At 47.4% G+C, this 17,917-nt stretch overlaps 1 protein-coding gene across 2 annotated transcripts in view; it reads right to left on the reverse strand.

Moving 5' to 3' along the window:
* The window catches only part of LOC103317508 (ecdysone-induced protein 78C), a 127,735-nt gene that overhangs the window by 91,088 nt on the left and 18,730 nt on the right, over positions 1–17,917 (reverse strand). The window contains exon 1 of one of the 2 annotated variants that reach the window (XM_031922893.1): positions 14,918–15,528. The exons of the other annotated variant lie outside the window; for it this stretch is intronic. Within the exon in view, the coding sequence (XP_031778753.1) occupies positions 14,918–15,203 (286 nt within the window). The 5' untranslated portion in view covers positions 15,204–15,528. Of the gene's footprint in view, positions 1–14,917; positions 15,529–17,917 lie in introns of those variants that run through there. 2 annotated transcript variants of the gene reach the window in all.

Below are 17,917 nucleotides of genomic sequence, written 5' to 3' on the forward strand. Positions count from 1 at the left end.
TTCTATTCAAGAGGATTAAGTTTATTAAGGATTCGAGCTGAAATAAATACTGATTTCGACTCTTTGTGGTCTATACAAGTTACAGGCTTTATTGAATTTGTATAATTATTGGAAAATTTGAACTGTGAATGGTCGTATTTTTCCAAGAATGGACTAAAATGCTTTTTAATAAATAATAAAGTGAGAAAGGAGCAGAATAAAACGATGTTTATTGAAAGCAGATACCGGCTACATTAACTACACAATGCAATATTCATCCATTATACAACAACGTCATCTCTTCTTAGGGGAAAAAAAATGTATTCTGCGCAACACAGGTAGTTGTCGACTTTTAAAGCTCGAAACATAGGCGAATTTCACAGTAATCAGCAGGCACTCTTATTCAGCATTCAAAGAGATCCGCGGCCGATAAGGCACCTGAAAAGATTCTAAAGCACATCGCCCATTATGACGCTCGAAGAGAGGAACAGGCAAGACAGAGAGCAGAAGGAGACACGCAATAAAAGCGACTCTGATGCGTGCCAAAGTGGTTGGCCTCACGCGCGCTTTCCCGCGAGAGAAAAAGACGAGCGCGATATGAGGAGGCAGAGGAGAGAGCGAGCGAGCGAGAGGACTGCGGGAAAAGGCGCGGAATTAGCTGGAAAAGCAAGGAGAGAAGTGGACGCCGCCGCGGCTCGCGGTGATTTAATGCGTCGGACTTGCAGGAAGTGAATATTATTAGCAGCGTGTGTTGAAGCGTAGTAGCGCCTGGTCCTCGCATAAATGCTCGCTCGCTCTCTCTCTCTCTCTCTCTCTCTCTCTCTCTCTCTCGCGTCTGCTACCGTCATGCGCGAGCGCGAGTATGCGTGTACGCGATGTACACGGCCCTGCCGTACACATAGATACTTATACGCGCGGCGTCGGGAAAATCCGACTCTCGCTTGCTGCCGCGGACTTTTTATGTCACTTAGCGGGCTGCTCCTGGCGCGCAAGAAGACGCGTATGTATAATATAGCATACGTGGGAACAGCTGAGCCGACGAGTAGCAGTCGTCGGTCTCTAGCGACGGCTGCATACGTATGCTAATTCGTCGTAATAGTTTTGCGCTAACAAGTGCTGCGGAAGGTTCTTTAATTATTTCACTCGACGTCGCTCCGGCGAAATCCACGGAAATCTTAATCGGCTGCACGGAAAAGTTCGGGAAACTCGTTTCGACTCACATACGTATGCGATGTACCTAACGTTTTTTCTATAGGGAGCAGCCTTTGTTGAATTCTCTTTTCCGCGCTCTATACGCGGGGAGAAAAAATGAGAAAGAGTTTTTCTGCGAGTTCAAACGTAAAATGCTTATTTTATCTCTCTGCGCAGCTGCGGGAGTGGATTCTGCCGGGAGTTATTTTAACTTCTCCAAGAGCTGGAAGTAGGTCAGCTAACTGAGGGAAAAGGAGGCAGGTATGTACAGCATAGTGTCGCCCCTTTCAAAAAAGTTATGAATTCAGTTTGTTATCGTTTATCTTTTCAAGCCAACTATAATCGCTTTTCATAACAAAACGAAATGAAAAAGGCCGCGTGCCACGTCTGAATTTTATACTCTTCTCACTTTGAATTTTCCATTATGACACTGTTTCGACTAATGCATAAGACGTGCTGGGAAGCATACATAAAACAAAGAAAAGCATCGGTTGATAAATAAACAATGAATGACATTTTGTCGTATATAATAAATCCTCATAGTATGCATCAGAAAACGCTAATCTATACGTCTAATACACCGTTCCGCGCTCCGCAGACAATAGGTACCGATTGAAAACCGAACAAGCGCAGAGTCAGCATAATATATAAGCATAAGCGCGAGTGGGGAGAAAAAGAACGAGTGCGCGCGGCGCTCTTATACGAGCATTCCAGCTCTGCAGCGAGCGGCACTGAAATCACAGCTCGTCTCTCTTCTCCCTGCTATATTCAGTCTCTTGTACAGCTCTCGGCGTGTACTGTGTGTGTGTGTGTGTGTGTGTGTGTGGGTGTGTGTGTACGGCATGTGGGAACAAGTTGCACGACGCTTACGCGAACAATTATGAGGCTTTGCGTCTCTCTCTCCTCCATAGTCTTAATGCTTTCGTTCGAGGGATGCATAAGTGCCGGCGAGCGAAATGAAACGGCGCCGGGATGACTATGTGAAAACACGTGTTGCCAGCGCTGCGTGACTCGCGAAAAAGAATGCGTAATAGGCTTTTCCAGAGACGCGCAGTCGCACGTGTATTTACGCGTCGGCTGCATTTTCCCCCTTACCTATACCTGTCGGCGTCTGCCGAGTATAATGGAACTAGACGCCGACGGTGTGATTCGATCGGCGACGGCATTTTCAGCATTTTTGAAATGGACGATACAAGCCCAGTTTTTTCAGCATTGCTGCTCTCCATCAGAATGGGTTATCGCGAATCAGAGCACTACACACTATACGCGCTTGTATTTATAGATCGCGTCGAGTGCATCCATTAAGCAACTATATACTCGGACTGCCGATCGATACATTCTTTAACTCGTCCGTGGAGAACACTTTGACAGCATTAACGAGGCTGGGGACGCGTTAAGCCGAGCTTGCGCAACGTGTATCGCGCTTTTCTCGTAAAACCGCGTATCGAAATCGAGTCTCGGGATCTTAATGAGCCAATTAGCAGCGGCTGAGAGGTAGAGGCGGAGGAAGAGGAGATATCGGATATCGCGCGGAAGTAGCGGGCAGAAAACGAGTTTCGTCCGCCTACGAACGAGATCTCGTTCTGTCGCCGCGCTATACACTCCGACGACTGTAATTAAGCCTCTTCGAGATTTATACTCGTGTTGCATTGGCTTGCTATTTTTCGCATCGCGAGAATCGATCGTCGTGGATGATGTCAATTACGGAGCTCCGGTGGAATAGAGAGATTTTCGACGGTACTGCTTGTCGCAAGATGTAAAGATAGAGCATTAATAGTGTACTCGGTTTCTCGGCTCGAGTCGTCGAATTAATCGACCCGACGACTCGCCTTAAAAAACTCGCTCTCCGCTAATAACCCATCCTGCGATTCACTCGATTACTCGAGCATAGCCCAATATAGAGAGGCAGCCCGTCCTCGAGGATCGTCCAATACCCCGTATCCAAGTCGTATATAGTGTACCGCTCAGAAAAGTAGTAGTTCCGCGATTTCTCCGCGCGCGCGCGCACGACTGTCATCGGCCAATAAAGAACCGCGCGGCCTTTCTTCTTTCTCCCGCGCGAGAGGAGGCTATCTCCGACGCGCACGACGGAAGTCCCTGTCTCGGAACAAAAGAAAATCTCCTTTAATGAATCGTCCAGTCGCGAGATTTATGCAGGATAGGCCGCACGCTGGCGGGATACTTTTAAGGCTCATTGAAGCCAGAATGCGCGATTAATTGAGGAGATTTGAATAACTGCAGGCCGACTCTCAGCTGCGGGAGCTTTACGGCCTCGAGGAAAGCTATACGGCTGGCCGCGATTAGGCTCGTTTATACCGACGCCGCGCGGTTTATTAGACCCGAATGAAATGTGATGTGAAAGGGAGGAATTTCGATTTTATACACGGTGCCAGCTCATGGCTTTTTTAAAATTTTTTCCTCGTTGGCAATTTGGAATTCAGATGCGAGTAATGATATGTGGAATGAGTTGGTAGTGAGTTATGTGAAATCGACAATTTGTTTGCCGTAGTGAGCACCAACTAGTTCGGTATCAGCGAGTACGCACGTACGACAAGCAGTTGGAATACGCGCAGTTGATTACGAACTCTGCCGTAGTTGTGCTATCAACTTTGCATCTGAATGGAAGTACCAAACCAGCATCTCGTGCGTGGAGTATACGTTTTCTTGTTGCATATTTGTTATCGCGATGTAACAAGATGACAAGACAGTGAATGCGACGGGGCTAAGTCTTGACGTTTAATTGACAAATCTCCAATAAATCAGCTGTTCCGATGGGTGTTTATTTTAAACAAGTTATAGATAATCCATCGCAAAGTCTGCATAATATCGACACATACGCAATATAAGGTTGCTTTTATTTTTGGTTCTACACAGAATTCAATAAGTATCATATGCATCACAGCGACACATGCATCAATCATAATCAGTTTACTTATGCAGAGGCTTGGAGAAATAATTTTATTAAACATTTTAGCGCGGAGTCGCTACAGAAAATAAAAATAGCCGCGTCGATAATAACCGATAGAGTTCGCCGAACTGCTGGTGTAAAGCCAATCAAACGCCGAATATATGCTCTACAAATTTTTGAAGATGCGCTAATGCCTCATCGACTGATACCAGCGCGTACTTCGCCCCACTGTCGATGAACTTTCCAAAGTTGTACATCTCTTGCTTGTATCTCATCGACGAATAGTGATAAGTCGCGGCAGTACAGCGGGAGAAACAATAAAGCTGAGCTGTAGGCCGAAACGCGTCACGCGCGATACCACAATGGGATATAAGTCTTCTAGCTTCTTATGCAACGCCGGTTACACTGCAGACGCGGAGAAAAAGAGCCCGGTATACACACTCGCACAAAACTACGCCGGGCTTGGCACACACACACACACATACAAGCGCGCGCGTAGATTGGTGTCTCTCTACGCGGCAGCTACTTACGTATGTATTTATGTAGGTGCTCCCGTGTGTGCATGTGCACACGTGCGCGCCCGAGGATGTATATTTGTAACATCAGTTGGCTGATGATATAGCCTGCACACCACCGATGGCGAGAGTTCATTGCTCTTCTGTGCAGTGCGAACAAGACGGAGCCATCGCGCAGAGGAAAAGGAGAAGAAGAAGAAGAAGAAGAAGAAGAAGAAGAAGAAGAAGCAGAAGAAGAAGGAGGAGGAGGACGAACGAGAGAAAGGAGAAGAACGAGGAAAATGTACGGGGAGGGGAATCAAAGCGAAAAGAGATATAGATGGGGAAGAGGGGGTATAAATAAAGTGCACGCGAAAAAGGTATTAACCTTTTGCGGTTGAAGGATGGCGCGCTCGATTTTCATCAGGTTGCTGTAATATACAAGAATTAGCTTAATCGCGCATGCGCTCGCGTGCGAATCCTATACGGCGGTGTGCGATTCGGGCTCCTCGTTTTTGTTCGCTCTTATAAGGGTTCCGAGTATATTTTTCCCCCGGATTCATTCTCTTAATAAAAGTAAAATTGCAACTTTACCCAGAAAATTGAAACGCGTATTTGTGCACGGCTCACCATCTTCGAATGAAATCACATCCCGAGAACGATTTTTCCGGGTACTCTGGGCGCTGGAAAACCCGGCAGCAGCTGCGCACGGGGAATGCAAAATGCATATTAGATAGACGAGAGCTAGAAAGAGAGAGAGAGAGAGAGCCGGCTAGAAAAAGAGAAATTACAGTCTATATTTTCTGAGCGCGCGAGGCTACGCTTCGAGATAGCAGATTCTTCGATCTGCTGTGCAGCGCGCTATGCACGAGTATATATATATATATATATATATATATATATATATATATATATATATATATATATATATATATATATATATATATATTCGGAGAAACGAAGATTGAAAGAAAATCTATATTCAGCAGGAAGCGTATAAAGGATCGCTATATATATGTATATATATATATATATATATATATATATATATATATATATATACCACGCAGCTGTACATAACACGGACAGCCGACGGAAAAGCATATCTCCAATCTTCGGCAAAAAGGGGCAGGGATAAAACGCGAAGAGCATGATAAAGCGGAGCCGGTCGCGGCGGCGAGAGCTATAGAGCGAGCGAGCGGGAGAGAGAGAGAGAGAGAGAGAGAGAGAGAGAGAGAGAGAGAGAGAGAGAGAGAGAGAGAGAGAGAGAGAGAGAAAGGGAAAGGAGGAGAGGAAAACTGGACGCGGAAGGAGGAGTATTACCGCACGCGGCGCGTAACTCGCTTGATTATTCGCGCGGCGAGACTGTAATGTTGTGGTACACGTATAGCTATACACTTACTGCAGATCGCGCCTGGAACAAAAGCGGATTAGGCCTTCGTTTGTACTTTTGCTCGAAACTTTTAAGGTATCTATTTGTTCCTCTGGGCTACTGCAGAGGGACAAATGGAGGGATTTTCTATATCACTCGCCATTATACGCGCAGTTGAGCGGCTCTACGGTTTTTTATTCGTTCCCTTTGTGTGTCTCCGTCTCTTTCTTCGGCTTTCTTTGCTTTTCTCCCGGAGCGCGTTCGCGGAATCGACTAGTTCTCTAGCGAATACAGCTCCTTTTTGCTTTCTGTCCACTGCTGCTCTCTGCAGGCAGAACAGTTATATGCCGTCGTTGCGTTCACGCGGACTACCGATGCTTCGCGCATCAGAAATATCGTCCGTTTTCTCCAATACGCGCGGGATCGCGGAAAAAATCAAAGCCTCGTTTGATTGGGTCGAAAACTTGATCCGCATTTAAGTGGCGATTTTGTCGTATTAAATATACCAAAAAGAAAAAGAATAAACGAGAAGGAAAGTAAGGAGCATTTGCATAGCACAAAGACCGTGCGTCCAACGCGCGGACAGCAGAGTGTGGGGCAGAGTATTACGTAAGCGTCAACGTTGTCGAGCGAGAAAGGCGGGGTCGGAAAAAGAAAAGGCTGCCCAGAAAACGACGACAAACGCCGTAATTATAGACACACGCGCGCGTGCGAGCGCGCGATAAATTAAGATCGTATATAGGGACAGTTATAGTACCGCAGGGCCTCTAAGTGCGCGCGCCCGAGCGGCATAACTCGGCGTATAAATCACTTCCGCATTAGGTGTCTCGGCTCGCCGTGTATATCTATAGCTGCAGGTAAAATCGGGAAAGATCGAGCGTGAAAGATGTGAACGCTAGCGTCTCTGGTATATTCGCGCGTGTGCATACGTGTGAGCTCAAACTGCTATACTGAACACGTACAGGGTGCAATGTACCTGCATGAGTCATACGTATGCACTTATGCCGTGTGCGAAGACTCGCACGAGCTGATCGAGCGTATCGTACGTTGTTTATGCCAATAAATATTTTCTTTTCGATCAATAGTAAAATATTATTTCAAGGGCCTACTCATATTGAACTGCGGACGATAATCGCCCAACCCAAGGAGCTCCATGCAAACACTCTATAACGATAAGTCTCTCGAGATGCACATTATTCCTTATATGCGAGGCGTCAATACGAAGAAAAAGAAATGAAAACAAAAGAGAGAAGAATTTCGAAGGATCGAGATGGGAGATAAAAATCCAATCATTTCGGTCGGTTTTGCATCTGGGATATAATGGAACGCGCTGGAGCGTCACTTCTTGCAGCCTCGTCTTCTACTATACCTATTATTTGCGCGCACACTGGACCTTCGTCAGGTGCGCGCCAGCTGAAGCTGTACGCACGAGCATTGTTCGGTACACTTTGCGTTTGATTTTTTTTCGGGAGGATGGAAAACGGCACCGCTGTGAAAAATGCATGAAACGGCTCATGTTGTTCTTGCGTGAATTTCGAAGAAAGGTCCGAAGGAAAGACAGCTCGTCAAAGCCCGAAGGTAAGAGTACTGGCTTTGATGTCGTGTTCTCGTCAACATCATTATAATGGAAATAAAATGATCACGAGATGGAAACTCAATGTTTTTGCCAGCTCATTCGACGGAAGAAAGCGAGGAAGTTGAGGATAAAGGACGTCTTGTCGAACTCGATCTTTATCTACTGACTCGTCGAACGTCAATCAAGCTGCACCCGAAAAGCATCCTATCACGCTACTCGTGTCAGCGGCGCACAACAACCCTTCTCCGAAATGACACGCGCGCGTCCAATAGAAACTCTACTGTCCTGCATTTCCGCTAAGAGCGCGGCGCGCGTCTGAAAATAGCCTTCCACGCAGGCCGATCGAAAGAAAGAGAAACGTCGAGAAACAATGCGCGCAGCAAGTGGAATCGCGCAGGCAGCTCGCGTTCGTACCCGCGGACACCGACGCTTTCCGACTCTCAACACCGCATTACGCAACGTCCCGACACGAAGCGGAGTTTAGTTTACTAGTTTACTTTCGTCGAGTGTGTAGCTTTGAGCTTGGAGTGCATCGCTGAAGCCGCGCGGGACGATGCAGCGAATAGCTACGCCACGCGCGTAGGGTGACCGTGGCAGTGAACCATCTGCCTAGCGCCTCGCGCGAACTTTCACGCGACGGCTGCAGCGTCGCGCAGCTTTATTTTATTGCGTCGGACAAAGGAGGACGACCGGAGGACACACCGCTGCGATTACAGGCGATCGAGCATTGTTATTGAGGAGCTGCAGGGAAGATTCGATTTCTGAGTTGACGAGGATCTTATACGCACATCTATTTGCCAGTACAACGATAGGCTAATATGATTCAGTCTTTACCGCACCCTAGAAAAATAAGTGAAACTAGAAATAAGGATACTGATACAACAATAGATAGGAAAGTCAGTTATTGAATAATCGATTAACAATTTATTTTGCATGAGCTTTTGACATCGTGCACTGTATCGTGTATTTCTGGACAATGATGATTAATGAATATTGCCTTGCTTTGAAAACTCCGTGAATTATAGCAGAATTCATTGTTTCAAAAGGATATTCTGTATATGAATAAATCAAATTTTACAGAGTACGATATTGTTAACGAGTTTCAATAAGCCGACTTTAGTCATACGCTAGTATGTACGTACCACGTAAGTATGTATGTGCCGAATAGATGAATGGTTTGATCCATAACTGACACTTTACACTTTTACCCCCGGTGCATTCCGTTATTCCCTCGAGAGTCGGCGACAGCTATATAAACGTTTCAAATTGAGCGAATAACAAAATAGTGTTACTTATATTAGACGGCTTAGCATTAAAATTTTAAGCTTATTTTCGTTGTTGCCCAATTTGTCGAAAGTCCAATTGAAACTTGATTTTAATTCGCGCCTCTGGCTGGCGCTGATAGGTTTGCATAGGCGTTTTTCAACCCCCCTCATCGCTATCTGCGAGCCCAGTACATATTATATGAGGGGGTATGGCACCTGTCTCATAACTGCCTTCTTTCTGTTCTGTTTGGGCAATTAATGCCATATCTGCTCCAGGATCTTTTTATTTATCATACGCGCATATATCTGATCGTTAAGGTTTTTTTGGTTTTTCACTACCATATCAAATCAACCCATCACGCAGAATTACGATCAAGTGCTTAAATCAAGCTCCAGATCCACCGGAGAGATAAATGAATTAAACCACGTGCAAAAGACGATGCATAATTCAAGGCAAACAATTACCCCTGCAATTAAGGAGCACTTTGCAGTATAGCCCCGCCGTATAACGATAGCGGAAGGCTATGCGTGCCGATCTAATATCGAGAAGATAAACAGGCGAGTAATGAGGAATCCTCTCGGCCTTCCGCGTTGAGTCGACTTTTCGAGCCGCGCTAACATTTGCCTGCGTGGCGCACCCGAAGATTACTTATGGAATTCATATACTCACACTCGCGCACAAGCACTGGAGAAACGATTAATCGGCCGATTAATGAGAAGTGGGTATATTTTCTCGGAATTTTTGTCGCTTCGGGAGTTTCCTTCGTGAGGTATATGAGAAAACGCTTCGTTAGAAGAGCTAGTGCTTGGAGGATGGGGTGTACCTGTATGATTTGTAAGAACTTCGATGGAACGCTCGGTAATTAGTATCGTTCAAGGAAGAGGATCTACCTAAGTCGCACCTTGCGCGTGGTGAGAAATCATTAATCTTGAGCCGGAAGACGAGTGCGAAGTACACACATATTTATTCGGCGAGGTACGGCTGGCTTAATTTAATGATGCAAGGCGCGAATATATTATTTCACATCGTCGATGCATAGTTAAACTGGGAGAGAAATCAGCCCAATAGACATTCGTCCGATCGTCTAGCGAATCTCGTCTCCTAGAGGAAAGAAGGACCAGCATACATTTGGACAAATCCTTGACCGCGTCTCGAGTTTTAAAATTCAAAGACGACTCGCTGACAAAAAAAGTCGATAGCAATGGGGCGAATGCATAATTTCTCAGATCTCACGTGAACGATTTGCCGTTTATGGACAGACCGAACACGTTTGCATAGAAAATAGAGAAGAGGTTATTCAACGCCGGCCAAAAATCATTGCAGTCTCGTTCGAGTTCACAGTTGTATTATATTGCGCGACCTATGCTAAAGTCAAGCGGATGGAATTGGGTGTTGCGACTGGCGCTGCGGATGATGTGGTCTCGGACGAGAGAAAGTTATTAGGCAAAGTGCTTGTTTACCCCGCTCGTCGGTGAATAATTCGGACGCTTTATTGCGCGCGCGACGACATCGGGATTTCCAGCTAGATCGAGTGTGCACGTCGCGGTTAATTTGCACATCAATATTTCGAAAGGATCAGAACGACAATTAGTCAAACCTCCATCAGCGCGAGGGGCATTCCACTCGGTCTTGATCGTCAAAAAACGAAAACACCTGTCCCTTAGAGCGTAGCGGCGTCGGCGCAACGTATTTCCTTCTCGGTCTCCAAGAGCGCGCTCTCGTCTCCGTAGAAAATAGCTCTTGTACCGGGAGATCGTTAACCCTGTCCGCGGAATCGCGACGCGCGAACAATGCTGCAAAGCCGCGGTTGGAATAGTTGGCAGCGACGGCGGATATGCAGCAGCAGCAGCAGCGAGGACGAGACACCGCGGTCATTATAATTCGCGGCGGAGACTGCGCCGCGGTTTAATAATAATGCACAGGTGCAGCAGCGCCGCGCCGCCAGCAGGGAAATATACTGATGGAAGTGATTTCAACTTTCCGCGTATGTGTGTGTGTGTGTGTTTTGCGCGCGCGCTTTTAATGCCAGAAGGTGCTGGGATTTATGGAGATGCATACTTCGAATATTGAGAATGTTTCGACGTCTGAATTCCATTTCATTTCGAAACAGATTCTGTTCGAATTTCATTCGAACGAGATTCTGCGGGCGATAGCGGGTGGATTCTGCTTATCTACATCACGTTTGTGTGTTTATTATCCAATGAACGGGAACGCGTATCGCATTGTTCCGCTCGAATTAGACGCGTATGCACGGAATCCGAAATTAAGATAGCGAGATGAGGAGAACGCCTTGCTAGTTTTCCCGAAGAATTTACCAATACCGATTATCAATTCATGAACACAGCTAGAAAAAATCGCCGCTCAATAGCCGAGCTTAATTAAGCATAAGCCAAGCTCGCATAAGTACAGCGCGCAGGTGCGTACATGCATCAAGGAGAGAGCCGCGGCTCATGATAATAAAAGTCCCATACACGCACGCGAAGAAGCGCATCTACCTACACAAATGTCAGACATATCAGGTTCTCACACGCGCGGGAGAAAGCACCGCCGCCGAGATGCATATACCTGCGATGGTCGCATCATCCTCACACGCGCCAGAGAGAGAGAGATAGAGAGAGAGAGAGAGAGAGAGAGAGAGAGAGAGAGAGAGAGAGATGAGCTCCGCGGCGCGCGGAGAATAAAGTGTGGATGAAAGAAAAAGGGATGCAAGAGCGCGGAATGATGAATGATAAATGTTGGTAGCGGGGAAGGTAGAGAGGGACGCTCCTTCTGGAAAAATGCAAGCGTCTGCTTGCGCTGCGGCGAGATGCGGAGAGGAATGAGAAGATGGCAAAAAGGAGGATCTTACGCGCGTGCACGGCTCTCGCGTCGCTGGCCGCGCGGGAATGACGGATACAAGACGCGCCGCGAGAATGGCACGCGGAGGAAAAAGAAACAACGCGACCGGTGTTCAGGCTACCAAGTGCGGATAACTTTTGGATGCTTGACGATTGCCGCGTATGTTTCAGCAAAGCGAATCAAACTCTGGCAGTTACGGCGAAGACATCGGTAATGTATGCACCGGGCTTGCGGATAGCGATGAGGGAAGTCGGATAGCGCCTATGCGCCGCCCATCGGCGCTGGCCAGAGACACTGCTTTGTTTTAATGTTCGCTGCATGCTCAAGTACACATCGAACGCTAGAATTCCAACGGATTTTAAGGAATAAGCTTGAAATATAAGAGAGGAAAGTTGCATAATCCGAAGCGCGGGCGCATAATTCACTTATTTATACCTTAATACTCCGTACACAGCCGAAAAGAAAGCGCAGTCGCGCGCGGCGGTCCCACGGCGTTAATTGTAAAATATACTCCCTCGCACGCGCGCATTACATAAATCAAATTGAAATTCCTATATTTCTAGCTTTTATCGAATAAGCGCTCATAATTATGATTAATCACGCGGTAATTAGACGCGCAGATCGCAGCTCGTCCGTTTGATGCAGAATGCACAGTTCCCGCAGACATGCTATACGTATACGGCACAGTCGCGCGTGAATTACAGCAGCCCGGAGCCAAGTGATATAGACGAGGAGGCGCGGAGCGCGCAGTAGAGAAACCAGCTCGTGTATACGCGTTCATTGTGTTATTAGGCCAGTCTGCGCCGATTGAGCAATAGATCACCATTCGACTATGCAGGCCAGCTGCAGCGCACGCTCGCTAATTACAGTTTCGGCTTGGATCGCCTAGTCTCTCCCTCATCCTATATACTACGTATAACTCGATACAGCGTAACGACGCCGGGCTAATGACTCCGTAATTTGCCTATGTGCGTCGATACACACGCCTCTGTACGCTTGCAGTGTATGTGTGTGTGTGTGCGAGACGGGGGACGAATTTATATTAAACTGCGCCCGGCCGGCTTTTCCCTCTACTTTGAGAAATTAGCATTCTGTGTGTACCGCTGCCGCTGAGCGACGAGGAGAATTTCGCGCGAGGAATTTCTCGGTTGTATCTCGACACGCGCGAGAGATGCTGTGCAGCGCGGAGCCGTTTATAATGAATAGTTCATGCTGAGGGATGTTGATCGATGGCTAAATTCCCCGATGTGACAGCTGAAAGTTCGAGGCATTATTCTTTTATTTCGGTCCGGTCGATCGGGGTGCGATATATAATTTGATAGGGATAGATACAGGCGCATTAACTCGATAAAACGGATTCGGCGTTGCGAAACGTGTCTGCAGGCGAAGCGTTTCACGTTAACAAAGTCATTCTCGTCGGCGTATAAAGTATAAAAGCCAAGTTATAATGAGGCCACATTTTATCTTTTAATGGGTGAGAAAGTCGTTAATCTCCGTTTACTTTTTCAAAGCTGCTGCAAGATATTACCCAAAGTTTTCTAACTGCGATGTACTTTGCAAATATTCGCATAAATCGCGGCGGGAATAGCGTTTTATCTGATGCGTAATATATAGTATAAGCAGCTGCGCTAAACGCTGTTATCGGCGGATCGATCTAACACTCGCGATGTACGATAGTATCGTATGTTCGAACGATAAATTTTGTTAAAAACCTTCATAACTATTTGAAATGACCCTTTTCTCTGCGCGAGTGAAAACACGAAAACGCATATCCCACTGAAAGCCCCCGGAAACTCGAGCTGCAAATCCGTGACCATTACGGAACTCGCGACGAAGAATAGCGGAACAGAACGAGACCCCTGCGAGCCTTAAAGCATCGGGTCTTCTTTTCGGACACGGAAAAAGGACGAAAGCCGGAGGTGCCTTTATCCCTCGAGCCCGGAAAGGCAAAGTTGGTCTCACGGCATATAAAGCACATTAGCGAGCGACTCGCGCAGGCGTTCTTGCGCGAAAAGGCCGGTGATTAATTTATCGGCGCGATCCGTATGGTATGTGCTGCACAATGGACGAGGTTTGTTTATATCTTACGTAAAGCCGCACTGGGTTGTTGTTTGTACACATAGTGCACATACAGCGCGATAGAATAGCGCGGGAGCTTGTCTTTGGCTTAGAACTTTCTACGATTACGCGGACTCCGCCGCCGCGTTGTCGGGAAGTCGTAATGACGCATTTTTACGCTTTCTATCTATATGTGCACGCAGCTAAACGGAGAGTTTGGAATAATTCACGGTAAGTATGTGGGTAGTTTATGCGCTTCGTAGGTATGCTTGCGGACACTCGTCGGCGAGAGAGTTTCTCTCGGGATATACGAAACGGATGCAGAGTTTCAAATGCTGGGGTGAATGTAACGACTTGAAAGCGGGCTACTTCTCGTTACTATATACAGATCGAGTTGCTATGCCGATGATCCTTATAAACAAAGTTGATTCGATCTTTGTAACGAGAGCTAATCGAGTCAGGCGAAACAGTTTTGAGCTGCACGAGAAATGTCGCACAGAATTCCCGCGCTTAAAATATAAAATCGGCATTTCTCTCGTACAGCGCCAATAAAAATGGAAAAGGTCATTTATGATTCCAGAAATTCGCAGTATTCCGCGCAGCTGTAGAGCTTAAAAGGGGCAAGGAGTAAGACGTGTCGGCGTTAAACCCGACACGAATGCCGCAGTAGCACAGCGTCAGGAATTTCATTAACTCGCGCGGCGCTCGCAAACGACTTGACGAATTCCGCACCACGTGACGGATCCGGAACAAAAGCCGATGTACCGGCAGATAAAGCAACGTAAATCTATGTAAGCTTAGACAGCCGCGCGGCAGCTGAGAAATGTGCCGCGCATCAATTAACCTGATGATGTCTGGCTTCATTACCGGTTTTTTGCTGAGACTTCTTCACGAATCGTTTCCAATTAAACTTCATTGCTGTTTTGGTCGATACGTGTTGAAGTTGTCCAGAGATTGAGCTGAAGGAAAACGCACAACACTGAATTTACGTTTGAAGTACCGAAGTATTTGTTTATACTATTGAACAAGGCAGTCGTAACTCAATTAACAACCTTTCGCTCAAACAGTCGGACAGTAAGTGACGATAAGTTACGGAGAGGGGGAACATGACGCACGGCGGAGCTGCGGACGTTTATGCATGGGGCACCATCTTGATTTCTTTTATCGCGTCGAATTCAACAAAACATACCAGATAAAATTCCAAAACCAAAAACCAAAAGAAGAAAAAAACGAACCTTGCTTGACAACGATGCCAGCGGGCACCTGAACAATGGGCAAGCTCGCGGCGCTCGCTGGGTTAACGGGCAAAGTGCCGGGCGTTCCGGGCGGAGGCGAGGCGCTCGCACTGCCCACCGATCCTGGGTCGCTGAAGCCTTGTCCGCTGTTCTCCTCGGGACCGTCGAAAAAGCTCAAGTTGAACTCGCTACCGGCGTCGAAGCTCACCTCGGGCGTGAGGGTGTCGGGTGCCGGGGCGCTACCCAGGCCCGCCGTTAGCGACTGGTCGATCTTGAACACGTCCATCGTCCGACCAACACATTCACTCGCTCTCGAGCTCGTTGCTCACGTCGCACTTTCTTGTTTCTCGTAAGTATGTATCTTCGTCCTGCAGTCGTTGCGAGAGGCACACTACTATGACGATGCGTCACTGGGCTTTATGATGCTAGTTTTATTTCATCGAGTTACAGCACTTTTTTCGCGAGGGACTTCAACCCATCCTTCGCCGGCGCTCGAATCTGCTGCGTCGTAATTGTGGTCGGCGGAATCGAGATCAGGCGTCCAAGAGCTCAGGGCTTTTTCCACGGGACACAGTACTGGCTGCCGCTGCGGCTTTAGCCCGCTGCTGATGCTGCAAGCGCGTAATCGCCAGGTCCATCGCTGTAACGAGATAATCAGAACGGAATGGAAAAATAAGAGGCCGATAAACGGAGAAATAAAAAGCGCGCGCGCTTGATACGCGGGAGGATAAGTTTGGTTTTTTTTGGAATCCGAATTGTATCGACGTGAATTATAAGGTTATTGAACCGGCGATTAGTATAGGAGCTATACAGAAGCAAAGCAAGAGCACGGAAAAACACACATCCGATCCGCCGTGTCCCTTATATGCGGCGCAGTCAGCCGAAAATCGTCACCGGGTTTTCGCTCGCGGTTAGATCGCTGCGAGGATCGGCCGAGCCGGTGTCGTTTCGTCCGCGAAAGGAAGAGCGTCGCAACAAAAACGAGCGCGTATATAGAGTCTCGCGAAAAAGCAACTGAGAGAGGAAGACGGGGAGAGGAGAAGCCGAGCAGCGAGAAAAAGTGAATGTCATTGCCGTAATCTTCGGACGTTGACTTCCTCTTCGTCGCGCGAGCGCAAGGCTCTCTCTCTCTCAATTCTTCTTTTTCATCCTCTTCTTCTCCTTCGGCTCCTCTTCCACGAGTGTACGTACGCGATCGGCGCGCTTCCTTCGCAGTTTCTTTCGCGCTGGTCTTTGTTAAATAATTCTCTCCGCCGCAACGCGTGTATACAGCGACGATTCCCCTCCACTCGCTCGCGCTCTATACACGCGCGCGTACTTATGCGAGCGAGCGTCATTTTACGTAGTCCCACGTATAATAGGGGGGGGCGGGCAGGCCCCCTTTCTCGGCTATTTCGTGCTTAATTGGACTGTCATTGTTGCCGCGCGAGGAGTTTCTCATGGCATTGAAAATCGTTGCGTGCCGCGATTAGCATAATGCAAAGTGCCCGGTAAATATGACGACGGCGTAATGAATAGGACGCGGGCTTTTTTCTGTTTCGTTGGCTTTATACTGTTAGATTCGTTTATTTATTTTTTGCGCGCGCGTTACGCGCACGCGCGAGAGGCTAAGTAGTATCAGGCGGGAGAGTGCCGGACGGGAATAGCAGTCGCGAATTTATTTCTGACCTGTGTGGGCTTCGAAAAAGCGTCGACTTGTTTCGTTGCGATGCTATAATAAGATAGTTGCGTAACAGTCGCCGAGAGAGAGAGAGAGAGAGAGAGAGAGAGAGAGTCGCGTTCTTTTTCCTGCTATCTCGCATCGAGATTCATTGACCGGTCGGCGTTAGATCTGTGCGAATGGATATTACGTTTTGCGGTTAAAAATTTTGCTGGCATTTGCATGAAGGATACTTTAATATCTTTTAATATCAATTATTTTACAAATAGCGTACATTTACCGCGATTGAATGCTTTTATCGCGTATTTATTTCATCTTCTGTTCGTGCAATCTGTTTCCGATGTTCGTGTGATTTATTGGACGATAAGCATTTTGGAGCAGATAAACAGAATCTAGAGAAATAAGCGATAAACGCTTAACGCTTCTCGCTCTTGTTTTTCCTTCCTTCATTTCTCGATAAACGACCAAACGCACAACATCCTTTTCCACGTATCCGAACATTATTTTCCGCGAATATAACAAAATTTCGTCTACGAAACGAGCACTGCAGTCAATGCCCCTTCCACGACGTGTCGTCAGCCGGCGCTGACGCGATCGTTCACCTCTCCGCTGTCTTCCGCGCTTATCGAAATTCGTCCGTTTCCGATCGGCCTATTCAGCAAATTTGATATACAAATGCCCCGCTATAAATGCTCCCTGCTGCTGCTCGTCAGCCCGTGAAAACCGCGAGACCGCATGGTGTATACGTTGTATACACGTAACTTTTTTTCTGCTTCGATTCTTTGCCTGCTATTTCAGAGGCTGATGATTTTCCGTGTGGAAGGAAGTCGCTCGGGGAACGAAAAAATTGTTTATGCATTCCGAAGTAAAATATTGCCCCGTGGTGCGGTAACGAAAATGTGAAACTCACTCTCGTTAAAAGCGAGAGAGTCAGAGGTAAACGGCCGGCAATCAATTAAAAACCGGTATCCACGCGAAAAATACGTCCCCGAAGAAATTCGCGAATACAGCATCGTTAGCGCGGTATAAACGGCGCGAACGATTCCACGCGGCGTTTTCTAGTGCGCGCGTCGAAACGAAAACAAAGCCGGCGACCGCGATTCTCCCTATGGTGCACATGCAAAACAACCCTCCATGCAGAGTACAGATATGTGGTTAGCAGCTAGCAACGCAGCGGCGCTCAGTGCGGCAACGCAGCGCTGGCTCATAATTACCCGTGTGCAGCTCGGCTCCGCGCCTCATTCGCGCAGCGGCGCGCCGTCCAGGAACCCACACTATATCCTTCGCGTTGCACTTGCACATGCAGAAGAAGAGGAGAGAGAGAGAGAGCAATGTTATCT

The sequence above is a fragment of the Nasonia vitripennis genome, chromosome 2 (assembly GCF_009193385.2).
Source record: "Nasonia vitripennis strain AsymCx chromosome 2, Nvit_psr_1.1, whole genome shotgun sequence".
Taxonomy (NCBI): domain Eukaryota; kingdom Metazoa; phylum Arthropoda; class Insecta; order Hymenoptera; family Pteromalidae; genus Nasonia; species Nasonia vitripennis.